The following is a 22,523-nucleotide window of genomic DNA, read 5'->3' as shown; positions in this document are numbered from 1 at the left end:
AAAAATTCAAAGAGCAGCTGACATGAAAGTACAAAACTTTAAACTAGTTATGCTCAAATTCCAATTAACATACTAATTCTGAACTAATAAAGCTAATCTCAAAAGGTAATTTGTATTATACTATTAAAATATTAATAATACAAATAAATCTCAAGGAAAATTAGACATGGACCTTTTCAGAACTTTATGTACTATTCAAAACTATAAGTTCCAGCAATTTTGCAATACACAAATATCAATAAAAATCCATGTCAAAACTTCCAAAATGCTTTAAGAATGAGGAGAAAAAGAATGAGAATCTATTCACAATCGCTCCTGGGACTCCCTCTTAAACTCCCTCTGTCAGGTCACCTCTCATCCTCCGTCGCTCCAAGGAGAAAAGGCCATGTTCACTCAACCTATTCTCATAACGCATGCTCCCCAATCCAGGCAACATCTTTGTAAATCTCCTCTGCACCCTTGCTATGGCTTCCACATCCTTCATGTAGTGAGGCGACCAGAACTGAGCACAGTACTCCAAGTGGGGTCTGACCAGGGTCCTATAGAGCTGCAACATTACCTCTCGGCTTCTGAATTCAATTCCACGATTGATGAAGGCCAATACACTGTACGTCTTCTTAACCAGAGTCAACCTGCGCAGCTGCTTTGAGTGTCCTATGGACTCGGACCCCAAGATCCTGCTGATAATCCACACTGCCAAGATTCTTTATATTCTGCCATCATATTTGACCTACCAAAATGAACCACCTCACATTTATCTGGGTTTAACTCCATCTGCCACTTCTCAGCCCAGTCTTGCATCCTATCGATGTCCCGCTGTAACTTCTGACAGCCCTCCACACTATCCACAACACCTCCAACCTTTGCGTCATCAGCAAACTTATTAACCCATCCCTCCACTTCCTCATCTAGGTCATTTATAAAAATCATGAAGAGTAAGGGTCCCAGAACAGATCCCTGAGGCACTCCACTGGTGACCAACCTTCATGTAGTAAGTGTATGACCCGTCTACAACCACTCTTTGCCTTCTGTGGGCAAGCCAGTTCTGGATCCACAAAGCAATGTCCCCTTGGATCCCATGCATCCTTACTTTCTCAATAAGCCTTGCATTGGGTGCCTTATCAAAAGCCTTGCTGAAATCCATACACACTACATCTACTGCTCTTCCTTGAATGTGTTTAAGTCACATTCTCAAAAAATTTAATCAGACTCGTGAGGACCTGCCCTTGACAAAGCCATGCTGACTATTCCTAATCATATTATACCTCTCCAAATGTTCATAAATCCTGCCTCTCAGGATCATCTTCATCAAATTACCAACCACTGAGGTAAGATTCACTGGTCTATAATTTCCTGGGCTATCTCTACTCCCTTTCTTGAATAAAAGAACAACATTTGCAACCCTCCAATCCTCTGGAACCTCTCCCGTCCCATTGATGATGCAAAGATTATTGCCAGAAGCTCAGCAGTCTCCTCCCTCGCTTCCTACAGTAGCCTGGGGTACATCTCATCCAGTCCTGGTGACTTGTCCAACTTAATGGTTTCCAAAAGCTTCAGCACATCCTGTTTCTTAATATCTACATGCTCAAGCTTTTCAGTTTGCTGCAAGTCATCACTACAATCACCAAGATCCTTTTCCACAGAGAATACTAAAGCAAGGTATTCATTAATTATCTCTGCTATTTCCTCCAGACCAATTCACACTTGATAGGTCCTATTCTTTCATGTCTTATCCTCTTGCTCTTCACCTACTTGCAGAATGCCTTGGGGTTTTCCTCAATCTTGCCCTCCAAGGCCTTCTCATGGCCCCTTCTGGCTCTCCTAATTTCCTTAAGTTCCTTCCTGTTAGCCCTATAATCTTCCAGATCCTTAACATCACCTAGCTCTCTGAACCTTCTGCAAGCTTTTCTTTTCTTCTTGACTAGATTTATTGTAGCCTTTGTACACATTTCCTGTACCCTACCATAACTTCCCTGTCTCTTTGGAACTTACCTGTGCAGAACTCCAAATATTCAAATATCCAAATATTCCCTGTACATTTGCCACATTTCTTCCTGAGAACATCTGTTTCCAATTTAAGCTTCAAATTTCTTGCCTGCTAGCCTCATAATTCCCCTTACTCCAATTAAACGCTTTTCTAACTGGTTTGTTCTCATCTCTTTCCAATGCTATTGTAAAGGGGATAGAATTATGATCACGATCTCCAAAATGCTCTCCCACTGAGATCTGACACCTGACCAGGTTCATTTCCCAATACCAAATCAAGTACAGCCTCTCCTCTTGTAGGCTTATCTACATATTGTGTCAAGAAACCTTCCTGAACACACCTAACAAACTCCACCCCATCTAAACCCCTTGCTCTAGGGAGATACCAATCTATATTTGGGAAATTAAAATCTCCCATCACGACAACTGTTATTGTTACACCTTTCCAGGATCTGTTTCACTATCTGCTCCTTGATATCCCTGTTACTATTGGGCGGCCTATTTAAAAAAAAACCCAGTAAATTTATGGATCCCTTCCTGTTCCTAACCTCCACCCACAGACACTCCATAGACCATACCGCCATGGTGTCCACCTTTTCTGCAGCCCTGACACCATCTCTGATCAACAGTGCCATGCCCCCACCTCTTTTGCCGCGCTCCCTGTCCTTTGTGAAACATCTAAAGCTTGGCACTTGAAGTAATTATTCCTGCCCCTGCGCCATCCAAGTCTCTCTAATGGCCACCACATCATATCTCCATGCACTGATCCATGCTTTAAGCTCATCCGCTTTGTTCACAACACGCCTTGCGTTAAAATAGACATCTCAAACCTTTGGTCTGAGCACGTCCCTTCTCTATCTCCTGCCCATCCTCCCTCACAGACTGTCTCCTGGCTTTCCCTATTTGTGAGCCAGCCTCCTCTTCCTCAGTCTCTTCAGTTTGGTTCCCACCCCCCAATATTTCTAGTTTAAACTCTCCCCAGTAGCCTGAGCAAACCTCCCCGCCAGGATATTGGTCCCCCGGGATTCAAGTGCAACCAGTCCTTTTTCTACAGGTCACACCTGCCCCAAAAGAGGCCCCAATGATCCATAAATCAGAATCCCTGCCCCAATCCCTCAGCCATGTGTTTATCCTCCACCTCATTCTATTCCTATTCTCACTGTCTCCTGGCACAGGCAGTAATCCTGAGATGACTACCTTTGCGGTCCTGCTTCTCAACTTCCTTCCTAACTCCCTGTAGCCTTTTTTTGTGTTGACAAATGTTTAATTAACCTCAACTCAGAAGGAGTGAAATAAGCTGCAATATCGCACCAACTGTAAATTGTTTTATAGAACAAATTTCAATGTCACTTTTGATAGAAGCTGAAGGACTGAAATTTCTAAAATTGAGGTGCTGATAGTGTGAAAGATGCAAAAGGAAAAGTTGATGGTGTGGCGACCCACTTTCTGCGCAGGCAAACCGGCTCACAAATAGCCATCGCGCAGGGGAAGACTTTGGTAATGCACCTCTGATGTCATTTCCGCCTGGAGAGGGCAGGCTCTAGGGATTAAATGCCAGCGCCACGAAGTTTGAATAAACAAGTCTCGAAACGACTTACCAACTGCGTGTCATTATTTCAGCACTGTGTGTAGCACATCTTTACATTGGTGACCCCGATGGTCCAAATGTGATTTGGACCAAAGATGACCAACTCTTCATCTGTTCACGCAGTTTCGCTGTAACTGCCAACTTTCTGGACACTGCGACCACGCGTGTGGTTTAGCCAAGCAGAAGCCTAGTTCCAGATTCGGCAGATATCTTCCGATTCCGCGCATTACTATCGTAGTGAGAGCCCTCGACCAGGAGACGGCCGCCCAGGTTGCGGATTTCATACAGTCGCCCCCAGAAGGCGGCAAATATGAAGCATTCAAAGCGCTGCTCATTGGGACCTTTGGCCTCTCATGGAGTGAGACAGTTTGGGAGACAGACTGCCGTCAGCATTGATGAACGAGATGCTCGCCTGGCTGACGGACACAAGCCCTGCCTCATGTTCGAGCAAGCGTTCCTAGAGCAACTGCCCAAGGACATACATCTTGCTGCTGGCCGACGCAGATTTCAGCAACTCCTGGAAGGTGGTGGCCCGGGCAGACGTGCAGTGGAAAGCCAAGAGGGAGAACATGAGAACATGTCCATCGGTCAGATTACCAGGCCACGCGCCCAAAAGCGGACCAGACCAGGCCCGGCAGGGGGGCGCACACAACACAGAGGCAGGAGTGAGGAGTACAGTGAATAGTGGTGTTTCTACCACCAGCGGAGGGGCACAAAAGCCCACTGTTGTCGCCCACCCCGCAAGGGCCAGGGCCATCTGCCGCTAATGACTATGGCTGAACAGACTGAACGAGGCTACAACTCCAGACCGCTACCCCATGCCACACATACAGGACTTTGCAGCAAACTTGCATGGGGCAAGAATATTTTCCAAAGTAGACCTTGTCCAGGGATATCATCAAATCGCGGTGCACCCTGAAGACATCCCCAAAACAGCACTCATCACCCCACTCAGCCTGTTCCAGTTCCTCCGAATGCCGTACAGGCGTTCCAGCGGCTAATGGATGCGGTAGGACTGAACCTGGACTTTGCGTTCATCTATTTGGACGACATCCTTATAGCCAGCAGTAGTCGGCAGGAGCATCTGTCCCACCTCCGCCAGTTCTACTCCTGCCTGAGTGATTTCGGCCTCATGATCAACACAGCCAAACGCCAGTTCGGTCTCGATACCATCGACTTCCTGGGCCACAGGATTACCAAAGACGGGGCAACACCTCTGCCCGCCAAGGTAGATGCGATCCTCCACTTTGCCCAGCCCAACACGGTCAAAGGCCTACAGGAGTTCGTTGGTATGGTGAACTTCTACCATCGTTTCCTCCCCTCAGCAGCCCAAATCATGCACCCTTTGTACATCCTGATGTCGGGTAAAGGCAAGGACATTACTTGGAACGAGGAGGCCTCGGCCACTTTCGTTAAAGCCAAGGAAGCCTTGGCAGATGCTGCGATGCTGGTGCGCCCCAGAACGGACGTTCCGACCGCACTCACGGTGGACGCATCCGACACAACAGTCGGTGGGGTGCTGGAGCAGCTCATCGAGGGGCGCTGACAACCCTTGGCGTTCTTCAGCAAGCACCTACGACCACCCGAACTCAAGTACAGTGCCTTCGACCGGGAGCTGTTGGCACTGTATCTGGCAATCTGGCATTTCAGGTACTTCTTAGAAGGCAGGCCGTTCACCGCGTTCACGGACCACAAACCGCTGACCTTTGCGTTCATGAAGATGTCTGATCCCTGGTCAGCTCGCCAGCAGCGATAGCTGTCCTACATCTCCAAGTACTCGACGGCCATCCAACATGTCTCGGGAAAGGACAATGTCGTGGCGGACGCACTCTCCAGAACAGCTGTCCAGGCCCTGTCCCTGGGGGTGGACTGTGCAGCACTGGCGGAGGTGCAGCAGGCAGACGACGAGATGCCCAGCTACAGGACCGCAGTCTCGGGTTTGCAGCTGCAGGACTTTCTCATAGGCCCAGGTGAGAGGACCCTCCTGTGCGATGTGGCTACCGGCCAACCTCGCCCCATCGTCCCGGCAGCCTGGAGGCTGCGAGTTTTCGACTGCATACGGTTTGACGCATCCATATGGACAACCATCCAGCTGGTCTCCAGCAAGTTCGTGTGGCACGGACTTCGCAAGCAGGTCAGTGAATGGGCCAGAACGTGCGTGTAGTGCCAAACAGCCAAGGTGCAGCAGCACACTAAAGCACCGTGCAGCAGTTCGAACCCACCCACCGGAGGTTTGACCACATTCATGTGGATATCGTGGGCCCCCTACCAGTGTCCCGAGGAGCGCGGTACCTCCTAACTATGGTAGACCGGTTCACAAGGTGGCCAGAGGCAGTCCTGCTTAGCGACACATCTGCCGATTCCTGCGCCCGAGCACTGATTGCAACCTGGGTAGCACGCTTCAGGGTACCAGCCCACATTGCCTCCAACAGAGATGCCCAGTTCACCTCCAGCTTGTGGTCTGCTGTGCCCAGCCTGTTGGGTTAAATTCCTTCTTTCTCTTCAAAAGGTCATAACTTATCAGGATAGAAAAGAACTGTTTTCCCTTCTATCATCAATGGCCTGTTTCTCTTTCTGGCACGTTGGGTAGCCGCCTTCAGGATCTTTTCTTTATCTTGATATCTTAAGCATTTTATCAAGATTGATCGTGGGTTTTGATCAACTTGAGGTCTTGGTCTTAAGGCTCTGTGAGCCCTTTCAATTAACTGGGTTCCTCCTTCCATTTCCAAAATTTCCGGGATCCATTTTTGAAAAAAATTGTATTGGATCCTCTCCCTCTATACCTTCTTTAAGTCCTAATATTGTTTCGTCTGCTAAAATTTTCAAGCACATCCACTTTTTCCAACAACTGTTTTCTTTCTGATGTCCAGGCAGAAATATTATCTTCCATTTTATTCACTCTATCAATGGTGTCTCCCATTGTTTCTTCCAAGTTTTTTATTTTCAAGTCCATTTTGTCCTGACTTTTCATCATTTTATCAAACAACCTTCATATTTTAAATACCTTTTTATTACTTTTAATGCTTTTAATTCATGCATTATTTGCACCAAAGTTTTTCTTACATCCCCATCACCTCCAACCTCTTCCTGTTGCTCTTCTTTGTATCTTCATCTGATTTATCCAGAGAATCTGATTCCACCTCATCTTCACTTTCAGTTCCGATCGTAGCTGGGATTTGTAGTTTGGGTTGCTCGTGTTTGTGCATGCCCTTTCCTTCACGCATGCGCAATTCCTGTTGCTCTTTTTTTTTGGAAACGGTTGATGTTGCCTCAGTTCTGTATCACCAAAGGTAAAATGCAGTTGAGCCCGAGGCTCTTTCATAGCGACCAGCCTTGATTCTTTTCCAACTTGTGTTGTCTTCAAAGTAGTAGTTATCTTCTGCTTCTGTTTAGAAGGCATATCTTGACAATCCTGAATAGTTTATAAGTAGTTTTTTAAAAAAAGTATTAACTTTTCTTCACTTAAACGTTATTTTACTGGTATTTTACTAGAGCTGGATTTCTACGTCTCGATCCTACGTCATCACGTGACATCCCCCAGCCAGCCTGTTGGGAACGCAGCTACACCACACTACTGCCTACCACCCACAGTCGAACGGACTAGTGGAACGCTTCCACTGTCACTTGAAGTCGGCTCTCATGGCCCGCCTTTGAGGACCTAACTGGGTGGACGAGCTTCCCTGGGTCTTGATTGGAATTCGCACAGCACCCAAAGAGGATCTGCACGCCTCGTCGGCCGAGTTGGTGTACGGCACACCCCTGGCCGTCCCAGGAGAGTTCATACTAGCCCCAAGGGGGCAAGAGGAAGAACCCGCAGCATTCCTGGACAGACTACGTGAGAGGCTCGGCGACCTGGCCCCTGTACCGACTTCACAGCACAGACGGACCCCGACCCATGTACCCAAAGACCTGCAGAACTAAGTTTGTGTTTGTAGGAAGAGGCGGACACTGGGCACTGCTACAGCGGCCGTACGAGGGGCCGTTCAAGGTGATCAACAACGGGTCCATGTACGTTCTGGACATTGGGGGTAAAGAGGAGGTTTTCACAGTGGACCGACTCATGTGGACTTGGTGCAGCTGGTTGAGGTTCAGGCACCACGGCGCAGAGGCAGACCTCCCAAACAGAGGCCGATCCAGACTGTGGACATTGGGGGGGTGTATTGCTGGTTCTTGGGGGGCGGGGTTATGTGGTGACCCACTTTCTGCGCAGGCGAACTGGCTCACAAATAGCCAGCGCGCAGGGGGAGACTTTGGTAATGCACCTCTGACGTCATTTCCACCCAGAGGGGGCAGGCGCTAAGGATTAAATGCCAGCGCCACGAAGTGTGAATAAACTAGTTTCAAAACGACTTACCGACTGCGTGTCATTATTTCAGCACTGTGTTTAGCCCATTGCTACAATGGATTGAATTCCCAGCTCAGTATTACATGATATACTTCTCCAAGGATTCCTAGCTAATTCATAAATTACACTTCTATTGCATTAAACAAAGTTATGCTGAGTCCTCCACACATTGTTGAACTAGTCAGAAGTGTCATATTAATTTGATAAGTTTCAACTGATGGTTAAAAAGTGCTCAGTATACATATCTCTACCATGTTGCATTTTCACTTTATGATACAGCAATGAAAATCCAGCATGTTTCAACTAATATACTTACAAATTTCCCCAATTACTCAGCCATTTACAAATTAACAAGCACCCAAATGACTGGAACATTTCCAGTTGGATTACCAGAACAAAGTACAATAACTTTTCATGACATGGGCCAGCTTCCAACTAATAAGCACTCCTATGTGATAAGTCCCCTATGGAGTTAAATTGTATCTGCTTCCATCACCCCTTTAGGCAGTAGGTTCAAAATCTTAACATTTCTCCCTGTCTCATCTCTTAAAAACTTAACCAGTTATCTTAAATGTGGTCTCTGGTTAATGACCAATTGAAAACTTATCCTTATGCACTGTCAAACGAATGATTTTTAATATTTTCATTAAAAATCACCTTTGACTGTGAATAAGGAACCCTTTTCACTAAAAACCAGTTACTTACACTTTAAACAGGCACTTTAAATGTGAAAATAATAATTAAGAATATTATTTAAATATCACAGGCTACAGTAGCCTTGTATTCAGTGTTCATCACCCATGAAGTCTAGATTTCTGATATGCATTTCACTTGTTAAAGATGGCTACTGAAACTTGCACTGTTGTAATCAGGCACATGAAATGTTAGTAATTATGTCAAAACAAATAGTTGCACCATTCTTTTTAATTTGCAACAGAAAAACATTAAGGAACAATAGCGTTTGTTTAGTAGCTAGATCATACATTCAGCCGAACAATAAACCTTCAGAATTATCTATTCACTAATTAAGACTAAACAAAATTATTCACTACAGGCACAAGGCAGTTCAGTAGCACAACCAGCAGAGTTATAGCTCCAGCCAACTGGGTTCAATCCTGTGATCGCATGAATTTCCTCCAGATGTCCTGAATTCCCTCAATATTTGAAAAACATACAAACTGGTGAGATAATTGCCCATAGTGTGTAAAATAGGGGAAAATAAATGGGATTAAAGAAAATGGGGTTTTATAGCTTTTGTGGACTAAAATATTTCTGTGCTGAACTCTGGTTCTAGGTACATTTGCAGAATCATCCAGCCAGGAAGCAAGCCTTTCCACCCTCTGAATCCATGCTGATTGCTTTCTTGTTTACTTACATTTTTCTTCCTAATGCATACCTTACCAACTTTTACAATGGGATGGTGCTTATTAAAAAGTAGGCAAAGGGACAAAAGTTATAATACCAGTTTCAGAAAACTGATCTGAACAAACAAGAAAAATATCATTATACAAATAACCTTGCCATTAAATTGATTAAATTGAAGTGTACTTAAGAAAGAATGTGGTGGAATTCATGTCTAAATTTTCCCAAATGTAAACAATCAAAATAACTGTAGATGCTGAGGGTGCACTGGGACACACCATCAATGATGTAACCGGAGTGGTGGGGTCTTTTAACATCAGACACCCTTGCCCAGGACACCCAGCTAGGGTTGATCAGGCCCCGGCTTGTGTCCCAGCAGCACTGGTCCACGGGTCACACCTCTAGATCCACAGCCATTAGAGGCTCACTCATAACAGGCATGATGAGTCAGATAGTTTGGTGTTTGATATTTTGTTAGGAATATTATGGATAAGGGAGATGAACTTAAGAGCATGGAGAAGTACATGGAACTACAATGCTGTGGCTACTACAGAAACTTGGTTGAGAGGGGCAGAAATAGGTGATTAATATACCAGATTTTCAAAGTTTTAGGAAAGATAGATGTGGTGGTAAAGGGTGGGGGAAGGAGAAAGAGTTGCATTACCATTCAGGGAAAATATCACAGCTGCACTCAGGAGACATAAAAGAAGGGTCAGACATCAAGTCTGTTTGGGTGGAAATCAGAAATAGGAAAGGTGTAATTACACTAATGGTATTGCACTAGAACTCCCAGCAGCCACATAAATAATCAGATTACAGAACTGTGTAAAAGTAACAGGGTTGCTGTCATGGGAGATTTCAACTTCCTTAATATAAACTGAGACCTTCTCAATGTAAGGGGTTTAGGTGGGACAGAATTTGTTCAGTGTACCTAGTAGGAAAGTTTCTTATCAAAATATAGATGATCCAACAAGAGGAGGGGCAGTACTGGACCTGGTGTTAGGTAATGAACCTGGCCAGGTGACTGACCTTTCAGAGGGTGAACAGTGACCACAACTACTTAATTTTCAGGATAGCTACAAGGATAGGTATGGTCCTTGGGAGTTAAATTGGAGTAGGGGAAATTATGAGGGCATAAGGCAGGAACTAAGCCTTACCTGGGAACATGTTTTATCTGGCAAGTCTACAAACATGTGGAGAGTGTTGAAAGATCAACTGCACTGAGTACAGGAAAGGAATGTTCCTATTAGGAGGGGCAGGGATGGGAAGGTAGCTGTGCAGACAGGCGATGAATTTAGTCAAGAAGAAAAACTACATAAAGCTTCAGAACTTAGAACCAAATGGAGCATGAGAATTTTAAAGAAGCCAGAAAAGTACTAAAGGTGGACATTAGAAAAGCTAAGAGGGACCATGAAAAGTCCTTGGCAAGTAGGAGTAGGGTAAATACCAAGACATTCTAAGAATACATCAAGAGCAAGAAAATAACTGGGGAGAGGGTGAGACCACTCAAGGATGTGGGGTAGGGAAAAAGAAACAACATTTGTTTGGATGCAGAGAATGTGAATGAGGTACTTACTGAAGCAAAATACTATTTACCATGGAAAAGGATACAGAGGATCAGGAGATCAGTGCTGAGTGTACAGTGGTGTTAGAAGAGTTTGTGAACCCTGTAGAATTTTCTCTATTTCTGCATAAATATGGTGTGAAGGAAGATAACTGGGTGTAATTACTGTTACAAGAGACAAGGTGCTCAAAAAGCTGAAAGACCTACAGGTACATAAGTCACCTGGACCAGAGGAACTGCACCCTAGGGTTCTGAATGAGGTAGTGTTAGAGATTGTGGTGGCATTAGAAAAGATCTTTCAAAAATCATTGGATTCTAGCATGGTGTCAGAGGACTGGAAAATTGCAAATGTTACTCCACTCTTTAAGAAAGGGGGAAGGCAGCAGAAAGGAAATCATAGACCAGTTAGCCCGACCCCAGTGGGTGGGAAGATGTTAAGAGTTAATTGTTAAGGATGAGGTGATGGAATACTTGGTGATACAGGACAAGATTGTACAAAGTCAGCATGGTTTCCTTCAGGGAAAATCTTGCCGGACAAACTTGTTGGAATTCTTTGAAGAGATGACAAGTAGGATAGATAAAGGGGATGCTCTGGATGTGGTACTTTTGGACTTTCAGAAGGCCTTTGACAAGGTGCCACATCTTGGCTGCTTACCAAGTTAGGAACACATTACTGGAAAGTTAGAGTATTGACTAATTGGTAGGAGGCAGTAAGTGGGAATAAAAGGATCCTTTTCTGATTGGCTGCCAGTGACTAGTGGTGTTCCGCAGGGGTCGGTGTTGGGACCACTTCTTTTTATGCTGTAAATAAATGATTGAGATAATGGAATAGATTGCTTTGTTGCCAAGTTTGCAGATGATACAGAGATTGGTGGAGAGGAAACAGGATGCAGAAGGACTTGGACAGATTGGAAGAATGGACAAGAAAGTGGCAAATGAAACACAATGTTGGAAAATTCATGGTCAGGTACTTTGGAAGTAGAAATAAATGTGCAGACTATTTTCTAAACAGGGAGAAAATCCAAGAATCTGAGATGCAGAGGGACTTGGGAGTCCTTGTGCAGAACATCCTGAAGGTTAACTTGCAGGTTGAGTCGGTGGTGAGAAAGGCAAATGCCATGTTAGCATTAATTTCAAGAGGTCAAGAATACAAGAGCAAGGATGTGATGCTGAGGCTTTAAGGCACTGGGGAGGCCTCACCTTGAGTATTGTGAACAGTTTTGGGCCCCTCATCTTAGAAAAGATGTTCTGGCATTAGAGAGGGTCCAGAGGCGGTTCATAAGAAACGTTTGATGGCTTTGGGTCTGTACTCATTGGAATTCAGAAGGATGAGGTGGTATCTGATTGAAACCTTTCAGATGTTGAAAGGCTAGACAACAGATGTGTAAAGGATGTTTCCTATGGCAGGAGAGTCTAGGACAAGAGGGCACAGTCTCAGGATAGAGGGGCGCCCTTTCAAAACAGATGCAGAGAATTTCTTTAGCCAAAGGCTGGTGATTTTGTGGAATTTGTTACCACATGCAGCTGTAGATGCCAGGTCGTTGGATGTATTTAAGGCAAAGGTTCATAGGTTCTTGATTGGACGTGGCATGAAAGGTTACAGGAGAAAGCCAGAAACTGGGGCTGAGGAGGAGATAAAAAATGGATCAGCCATGACTTGAATGACGGAACAGACTCGATGGGCAAGATGGCCAAATTCTGCTCCTATGTCTTACGGTCTTATATGACCTAAAATATGATTGTATCTTGACACATCTCAAAATTAGATAAAGAGGACCTGGCTAATTAACACAAAAAAACATTATACTTATTCATTTATTTATTGGGAAAATGATCCAATATTACATGTATTTGTTGGAAAAAGTATGTAACTTTCAGTAACTGATGTGACCCCCTTGTACAGCAATAACTTCAACCAAACGTTTCAGGTAACTGATGATTAGTCCTGCACATCAGCTCCGAGAAATTTTAGGTCATTACTCTTTAAAAACTGCTTCAACACCGGGACATCGGTGGGCTTCCTTGCATGAACTGCTTGCCTTACATCCTTCCACATTTCTACAAGATTAAGGTCAGGACTCTGACTCAGCCATTACAAAACACAAATTTTCTTCTTTTTAAACCATTCTGTTGTTGATTCATTCTCATTTTTCTTTTTTTTGTAATTTATTTTTTATTGAAGTTCATCAAACACTTCCATAAAAAGTATTTCAGATATTGTACATATTTATCAGATAGAGAGTGTGAGTGAGTGAGTGAGTGAGTGAGTGAGTGAGTGAGTGAGTGAGTGAAACAAATCACCACATATTTATCTGAGGTATGAACTTATAGAAGAGAGGAAAGAAAGAACAAGCAAAAGGAGAAAACTATGTACAAGTAGGGAGGACTGATTTTATTCACTGTCATCTTTCTGATCACTGTCTTGTTGCATATCCAACTCGTATTAAGCTTCAGATGATGGACTAATTGCAAGCTGTCCTGGCCCTGAGTCAGCAAAGTAACCCTAAACCATGATGCTCCTTCCACCATGCTTCACAGCTGGGATGAAGTTTTGGTGTTTGTGTGCAGTGCCCTTTTTCCTCCAAACATAGCAAGGTGCATTTCTGCCAGAAAGTTCAACTTTTGTCTCATCTCTCCACAGAACATTGTCCCAGAAGCGCTGTGGAACATCCAGGTGGTTTTTTAGAAACTTGAGACATGCAGCAATGTTTTTTTGGAGAGCAGTGGTTTCCTCTGTGGTGTACTTCCATGAACACCATTCTTGTTCAGTGTTTTTCTTATAGCGGACACAGAGACTTTAGCAAGTTCTAGATCTCCGCAGGTCTTTTTCTGCTACCCTTTGGTTCTTTTTCACCTCCTTCAGCATTGCACTGTGTGCTCTTTTGTGAGCTGTGCAGGATGCCCATTCCCCAGGACAGTAGCAACAGTTTCCTCCATTTGGAGACAATTTCTCTTACTGTGAACACTCAGGTCTTTAGAAAAGCTTTTGTAGCCGTTTCTAGCTTCATGTATTGCTATAATTTTTCCAAGGTCCTCTGAAAGTTGTTTTGATGAAATCATACTGCACATAAAAGCTTTAAGAGCAGGCTCTGTCAGTAGCCTGTGCATCTTCTTTCTTTCTTTTACAGGGCACCTCTACAACTTTCACCTCCAATCTCATTTCATTGATTGGAGCAGATATTACTTCAGTGGGTCACATACTTTTCCCAACAAGTGTAATATTAGATCATTTTTCTCAATAAATAAGTATATTTTGTGTTATTTATTTAATTGGCTCTCTTCATCTTGCTTTGGAACTTATGTGAAGATCTGATCATATTTTAGGTCATTAATGAAGAAATAGAGAAAATTCAACAAGGTTCACAAACTTTCTAGCACCACTATACAAATACTTTACTTCGGGGCTTTTAAAGGTCAAGGAGGAGGAAGTGATGGGCTTCCTAATGAGTATTAAGGTGGATAATTCACCAGGGACTGATGAGATTTACCCCAGATTATTGAAAGAGGCGAGAGACAAGATTACTGGGCCCTTGACCAATGTCTTCATATCCCCTCTAGCCATAGGTGAGGTCCTGAAGGACTGGTGAGTGGCTAATGCAGTATTGCTGTTTAAGAAAAGAACAGGGGAAAATCCTGGGACCTACAGATTGGCAAATCTCACATCAGTTGTGGGGAATTTGCTGCAGAAAATTCTTGAACAGGATATATGAGCATTTGTAAAAACATGGCCTAAGCCATGGCTGTGTTTATTGCAAGTTGTGCCTTACCAACTTCATTACATTTTTTGATAAAGTGACAAGAGATTGATGAGGGCCGTGTAATGGATGTTGTCTACATGGATTTCAGTAAAATGTTTGACAAAGTCACTCATGGAAGACTAATCCAGCAGATTAAGATGCATGGGGTCTGTGGCAAATTGGCTGTTTGGATTCAGAACTGGTTTACACAGAAGACAGTAGTTGTTGAAGGGACTTATTCGAGCTGGAGGTCAGTAATTGCAAAGTTCTGTAAGGATCTGTGCTGGAACCTCTGCCTCGCTGTAATGTATATAAATGACCTGGATGAAAATATAGATGGGTGGGTTAGTAAATTTGTAGATGATACCAAGATTGGTGAAGTTGTGGGTAGTGTAGAAAACTGGTAAAGAATACAGCACGATATATAGATCAGTTGCAGATATGGGCTGAGAAAAGGCAGATGGGAGTTTAACCCAGATTACCCTTAGTAGGGAAAATGCTTGGAAACAGTATACTGTCACAGGCAAGACTCTTAATAGTGTTATTGAGCAGATCCAAATTCATAGCTCCTTGAAAGTGGCTACACAGATCCATAAGGTGGTTAAGGCAGGCTCATGGAATGCTTGCTTTTATTAGTCAAGGCATTGAGTTCAAAAGTCAAGATGTTACTTTGCAACTTTATAAAACTCTGATTAGGCCACTTCTGGAGTATTGCATACAATTCTGATTGCCGCACTATAGGAAGTATGTTGAGGCTTTGGAGAGGGTGCAGAAGAGGCAGGATGCTGCCTGGTTTAGAGGGCATGTGCTATCACAAGAGGCTAGATAAACTTGGGTGGTTTTCTCTGGAGTGCAGAGGCTGGATGAGATCTGACAGAGGTGTACAAGACTATAAGAGGCATAGACAGAATTGAAGGGAATATCTGTTTCCACGGTTGAAATGTATAATACCAGAGGGCAATGAAGGTGAGAGGGGGGTGTGAGGCACAGGTTTTTCTACTCAGAGGCATGAATGTCTGGAATGTGCTGCCTGGTATGGTGGTAGAGCCAAATACATTAGAGGCCTTTGAGAGACGTTTGGATAGGCACATAGACGCAAAGAAGATGGAGGGATAGGAACATGGTGGAGGGTAGGAGGAATTAGTGTTTGGGTGTTTCTGATTTGCTTTTTAGCTGGCTCAGCACAACGATGTGGCCCAAATGCCCTGTTCCTGTGCTGTACTGTACTGTACCGTGTTCCCCAGAATCTTCCGGACTCATTTCTCTCAATATGAGTGTTTTGCATGATGCAAACAACCAAACTAAAAATAAATTCTTTAAGCTCCTTACTAGGTCTAACTAATTAGAACTCAAACTTTGAGAGTTTGTAAATGTTATGCTTAATTTAATACTCTTCACAGTAGGCTTAGTGTCAACACCACACCCTGTTGAACATCATTTTGGTTGGAAAAAGATAACTTAAGAAAATGATTCAAAACATTTTACATGTATTTGAGAATATCATGAAGGAGACAAGAGATTTGGTAAATAGTTCAGGGTAGCAATGACCTCCACAAATACATAAAATGGCACTGAAGTTGAAAACAAGCTAAGCACCATTTAGCAACACATCTACTGGAAAGTAAGCAAACTCCCACCTTAGGGTCATAATCTGGGTCATTCTCTTCATCTGCTTCTTCTTCTCCTTCCTGCTTAAACAGAACACAGAGGTAGTGGTCTAATTTTATCCTTAAAACATCAGGAAGATCACACATCGCAACAAGAATTTAGTAAAACAAAAAAAAAATCTTACTACAATCAGGACACATTCCACATCCCACATCACCACCAAAGCATTCTCTGCCTCCCCCTCTACCATATAAAGGTAAAAAGATCACCTCATCATCTGCCTCTTCACCCTCTTCATCATACTGTATTGGGAGAAAAAAACAATCAGATTTTGTTTTGCATTTTATATCTAATGAACCAATACAAAAATAATTTGCCATAGATGTATTGAAATGCATCTAATTTGAGTGTCAATTTCATAAACCAATTTCAAGAGCTCCAATGCAGCACTTAAACTGAGTAAATTATTCAATACAAGAAATAAAATCAGTCACTTTAAAAGTTTGAGCATAACGATTAGATTTTATCTAATTATCTAAATTTAACACAAACACAAAAGTTGAGATTCACAAGTGGAAAAGTTTCAGACAGTATTCTTGCTGCACTATAAAAAAACATGGCAATGGAGATGATCTGATATGATCAGAAAAATGTTGCCTTCTAGAATATGTGAATAGTCATCTTTCTATTCTAGAACAGCCTATCTGGACAACAAATAGCTTACTACAGATTGCACTGAACATTACTTCAAATAAATTACTAGTTATATAAAATATTTAAGATAAATTTTTTAGTCAATGTGTCTTATACGGTCACCATCATGAATAGAGCTTCCCCCAACTTGAATAGAAATCACTTTTAAATAAAGATGCCATTATCTGAGTCATCGCTGACATTTCAGAGGCGCGTAATAAATTTCTGCAGTAAAACCTTTTTTTGTTCCATTTTATTCAGTAAATTGGGCTTTCAATCATGATATGCACTTCAAAAATGTATTTGTTCATGGAATATTCATCACAACAGAAATTATTGCACCTCCGCGGTTGCGCCCGACATTGTATGCCAGGCCAAATTATAGAACATTTTGTCGCAAGTTAGAAGACCATGTAAGGATGGCAAGTTTTCCTGTCCTGTTGGATATTAATGAATCAGATTCATCTATTACCACCTTTATTGATAGCAGTTTTGTCACAGATTTGTTAAAATACTGAATTTAAACTTCCCTGCTATGGTATGATTCAAAGCTGTCTTAAAATCACCAGGCCTTAATATTAATCCAGTAAGTTAACCACTGTGCCATATCGACTCCAATAACATGCTGGTCATTTCTAATGCAAACTATTAGTTCTTGACATTTAAATTACAACCTCAAACACTCGGTCTGGGGAACATGACGACCTAACAGCGGAACATCTACAAAATTGCTGAACAATTTCCTTCTGATGCCTTTTAACTAGTGTACTAAATCTGCAGCTTATCGGAAAGAACTAAAGTACTAGCGCAGTTTATATTATTCCACTGCTTAAATTCAGAAAGTGGCTTACATCATCATCGTCATCTTCAATAGCTTCGCCTGTGAAGTATAACACTGCTCGTGGAACTACACGTTCATGCAAAAAGTGACCAATTTCAAAGTCAGCAGCAAGTATCGCCTCAGAGTCTTCATCCTGAAATAGCAGAAATAAAACAAGTTCTAGCTTCATTTTTATCTGCAATGCAAAATCTTGCTTTAATGCAGCCAAGTTAATATTGATTGCCCACGTTCCAAGATTGAAGCAGTATCACACCTCAACATACTGTTCATTTAAGAATATATTTTTTTTAAAAAGTCTCTCTTCTCCACCTCACCTGCCCCATTGCAATGCAAAGATCTCATTCCAAACTGGCACCCCAATTTCAGAAAAAACACCAATGATAAAAACAGGGTGATTGAACAGTTTACCAATAAGTTTAATTAAATGTACAATAATGGATGGCAAACTAGGTTAAAACAAGGAAAATTCAATTTAAACTCTTCCTGATCAGAGAAGATGAGCAAATCCTGGCTGATATTACAAAATATACTCAAGACATTGAAGTAACTCTTCACTTGAAAACAAAATAAGCTGGAAAATTTACTTTTTAACATTAAAAAATCTTTCAAAGACCAGGTTACTGTTTCTGTGCTGTACCTGCCATGAATTTCAAAGCTCTATGACCAGCTTGAAGGAACAGGGCAGCAGAGTTAAACCCCACTACTCAAATATTCCTTAACTGATTTGAGCTGTTTTAAAGACCTCTCAGATTGGCTGATCCTAGTTCAGAAGGTATACATACAATTCAAATTACCACCCTACACTCAAACCAGAGCATTGGTTTCTATGAGGCCAATACACAATAATCTTATTAATACACACAAATTAACAATGTGGAAACCATTTGTCCATCTAGCATATTCTATATTTCAAATATGGCTGGTCCAACTAACATCAATATAATCTTGCCTGTATTTAGTAATCACTCATACTGTAACCCACCCGTATCGAATAGTATAAACCCCTGTCTTGAAGTCAGAACCAGGCTTTGCAGTCCTTTATCCCATTGCGTTTGAATAGCAACCTCAAATTCTAGATTTTGCCCACAAGAGGCGACATCCTTACTACATCCACACTGTTACACATCCCAACCTAAGCAATACACAACAGCAAACTCTTAATAAACGTATATAGCAAATAAACCCTTAAAATCCATCTGGCTCTTTGTTTCTTTTCACTTTTCTAAACTTAATTCCAGCCTGTCCATAAAACAAAATGTCACTTCAGATGTCAGCTTAACCCTTTTTTAGCAGCCTTGATGGAAAGAAATAAAATAAACCATTTCTAACTGATTGCATATCTTAGAAACAAAGAAAGCCTACAGCGCAATACAGGCCCAACAGCCCACAAAGCTGTGGGTAACCCTAGGTAAATTCTAAGGTAAGGACATGTTTGGCTATTTTTCTAAGCTCCATATACCTATCCAGAAGACACCAGTGTATCCACCTCCACCACCGTCGCCAGCAGTCCATTCCATGCATTCACCACACTGCGTAAAAAAACTTACCCGACATCTCCTCTGTACCTACTTCCACACACTTTAAAACTGTGCCCTCTCGTGTTGGACATTTCAGCCCTAGGAAAAAGCCTCTGACTATTCACACAATCAATGCCTCTCATCATCTTATACACCTCTATCAGGTCACCTCTCATAATTCACTCAACCTATTCCCATAAGGCATGCCCTCCAAACCAGGTAACATCCTTGTAAATCTCCTCTGTACCCTTACTATGGTTTCCACATCCTTCCCGTAGTGAGGTGACCAGAACTGAACAAAGTACTCCAAGTGAGGTCTAACCATGGTTCTATATAGCAACAACATTACCTCTCGGCTCCTAAACTCACTCCCACGATTGATGAAGGCCAATTCATTGTACGCCTTCTTAACCAGAGTCAACCTGCGTAGCTGCTTTGAGTGTCCTATGGACTTGGACCTCAAGATCCCTCTGTTCCTCCACACTGCCAAGGTTCTTACCATTAATACAATTCTGCCATCATATTTGACCTACCAAAATGAACCACCACACAATTCTCTAGGCAGAACTCCATCTGCCATTTTTCAGCCCAGTTTTGCATGCTATCAATGTCCCGCTGTTATCTCTGACAGCCCTCCACACTATCCACACCATCAACCTTTGTGTCATCAGCAAATTTACTAACCCAACCCTCTACTTTCTCATCCAGGTCATTTATAAACATCACAAAGAGTAAGGGATCTGTTCTGGGACCCCAAGGCACACCACTGGTCACTGGCCTCCAGGTAGAATATGACCCATCTACAACCACTCTGCCTTCTGTGGGCAAATTAATTCTGCATTCACAAAGCAATGTCCCCTTGGATCCCATGCGTCCTTACTTTCTCAATAAGCCTTGCACGGGGTACCTTATCAAATGCCTTGCTGAAATCCATATACATGACATCTACTGCCCTACCTTCATCAACTTTAGTCACATCCTCAAAAAATTCAATCAGGTTTATAAGGCACAACCTTGTCTTTGACAAAGCCATGCTAACTATTCTTAATCATATCATGCCTCTCCAAATGTTCATAAATTCTGACTCTCAGGATCTTTTCCATCAACTTACCAACCACTGAAGTAAGACTCACTGGTCTACAATTTCCTGGGCAAACTCTACTCACTTTCTTGAGTAAGGGAACAACATCCGCAACGCTCCAATCTTCCGGAACCTCTCCTGTCCCCATTGATGATACAAAGATCATAGCCAGAGGCTCAGCAATCGCCACCCTCACTTCCCACAGCAACCTGGGGTACATCTCATCCGGTCCTGGTGACTTATCCAACTTGATGCTTTCCAAAAGCTCCAGCACACCCTCTTTCTTAATATCTATATGCTCAAGCTTTTCAGCCCACTGCAAGTCATCACTACAATCGCCATGATCCTTCTCTATAGTGAATACCGAAGCAGAGGTATTTAGTGAATACTTTGCTATCTCCTCCGGTTCCATACACACTTCTCCACTGTCACACTTGATTCATCCTATTCTCTCTCATCTTATCCTCTTGCTCTTCACCTACTTGTAGAATGCCTTGGGGTTCTCCTTAATCATGTCCACCAACTGCTTCTCGTGGCATCTTCTGGCTTTCCGAATTTCATTCTTAAGCTCCTTCCTGTTAGCCTTATAATCTTCTAGATCTCTATCATTACCTAGGTTTTGAACCTTTTGTAAGCTTTTCTTTTCTTCTTCACTAAATTTACAACACCCTTTGTACACCACGGTTCCTGTACCCCACCATCCTTTCCCTGTCTCATTGGAATGTACCAATGCAGAACTCAATGCAAATATCTCCAGAACATTTGCCACATTTCTGCCGTACATTTCCCTGAGGACATCTGTTCCTAATTTATGCTTCCAAGTTCCTGCCTGATATCCTATTTCCCTTTACTCCAATTAAATGCTTTCCTAACTTGTCTGTTCCTATCCCTCTCCAATGCTATGGTAAAGGGGATAGAATTGCAATCACTATCTCCAAAATGTTCTCCCACTGAGATCTGACACCTGACCATGTTGATTTCCAAATACCAGATCAAGTACAGCCTCTACTCTTGTAAGCTTATCTACATATCATGTCAAGAAACCTTCCTGAACACACCTAACAAACTCCACGCCATCTAAACCCCTTGCTCTAGGGAGATACCAATCAAAATTTACCAACACAACAACCCTGTTATTATTACACCTTTCCAGAATCTGTCTCCTTATCTGCTCCTTGATGCCCCTGTTACCATTGGGTGGTCTATAAAAAACCTAATAGCTATTGACCCCTTCCTGCTTCTAACTTCCACCCATACAGACTCCACAGACAATCCATGACTTTCCTGCAGCCGTGACGCTATCTCTGATCAACAGTGCCACACCCCCACCTCTTTTGCCTCCCTTCCTATTCCTTCTGAAACATCTAAAACCTGGCACTTGAAGTAACCATTCTTGCCCCTGAGCCATTCAAGTCTCTGTAAAGGCCACAACATCATAATTCCAAGTACTGATCCACACTAAGCCCATCCGCTTTGTTCATAATACTGCTTGCATTAAATAAGACACATCTCAAACCATCAGTCTGAATGCATCCCTTCTCTATCACCTGCCTGTCATCCTCCTTGCACTGTCTACAACTTTTCTCTATTTGTGAGCCAACCGCCTCTTCCTCTGTCACTTCAGTTTGGTTCCCAGACCCCAGCAATTCTAGTTTAAACTCTCCCAACAACCTTAGCAAACCTCCCCACCAGGATATTGGTCCCTCTGGGATTCAAGTGCAACACGTCTTTTTTGTACAGGTCATGCCTGCCCAAAAAGAGGCCCCAATGATCCAGAAATCGGAATCCCTGCTCCCTCCTGCAATCTCTCAGCCACGCATTTATCATCCAGCTCATTCTATTCCTATATCTTCATTCTCACCTTTCCTCCCAAATATTCAGGTTTCAATCAAAAGCTTAAAAAAGTACTCAATTGTTCTTTACCTGCATTTGGATATCAATAAACAATACTGCTAATCAGTAAAACAAATGTACAGCACCAAAGAGCAGATCAGCAATAAAAAAAACTGTGCATTATATACAATAATGATAGAAAAGCTAAACTCCTTTTTGTCAAGGAAGCTGTGACAACAAACCTATCAGACCAAAATACAACTTACCAGCTCTCCATTCTCTGGAACTGTGAAGAAATAAAGTGAAAAAGGCATGTTAGAACCCTATTTACCAACACAATCAAAGATGTATAAATCACATCAACCATT

At 42.6% G+C, this 22,523-nt stretch overlaps 1 protein-coding gene across 3 annotated transcripts in view; it reads right to left on the bottom strand.

The window, feature by feature from the left end:
- nap1l1 (nucleosome assembly protein 1-like 1) overlaps positions 1 to 22,523 on the bottom strand; it is an 87,277-nt gene that overhangs the window by 4,152 nt on the left and 60,602 nt on the right. For all 3 annotated transcript variants that reach the window (XM_059977559.1, XM_059977558.1, XM_059977557.1), the window contains exons 11-14: positions 22,422 to 22,441; positions 17,735 to 17,857; positions 16,460 to 16,492; positions 16,220 to 16,270 (exon numbers count right to left, since the gene is read on the bottom strand). In XM_059977559.1, coding sequence (XP_059833542.1) covers positions 16,220 to 16,270; positions 16,460 to 16,492; positions 17,735 to 17,857; positions 22,422 to 22,441 — 227 coding nt within the window. The remainder of the gene's footprint in view (positions 1 to 16,219; positions 16,271 to 16,459; positions 16,493 to 17,734; positions 17,858 to 22,421; positions 22,442 to 22,523) is intronic.

The sequence above is a fragment of the Hypanus sabinus genome, chromosome 8 (genome assembly GCF_030144855.1).
Source record: "Hypanus sabinus isolate sHypSab1 chromosome 8, sHypSab1.hap1, whole genome shotgun sequence".
NCBI classification, from domain to species: Eukaryota; Metazoa; Chordata; class Chondrichthyes; order Myliobatiformes; family Dasyatidae; genus Hypanus; species Hypanus sabinus.
The sequence above is the reverse complement of the archived record's forward strand: the minus strand, read 5'-3'. Positions and strand labels throughout refer to the sequence as shown.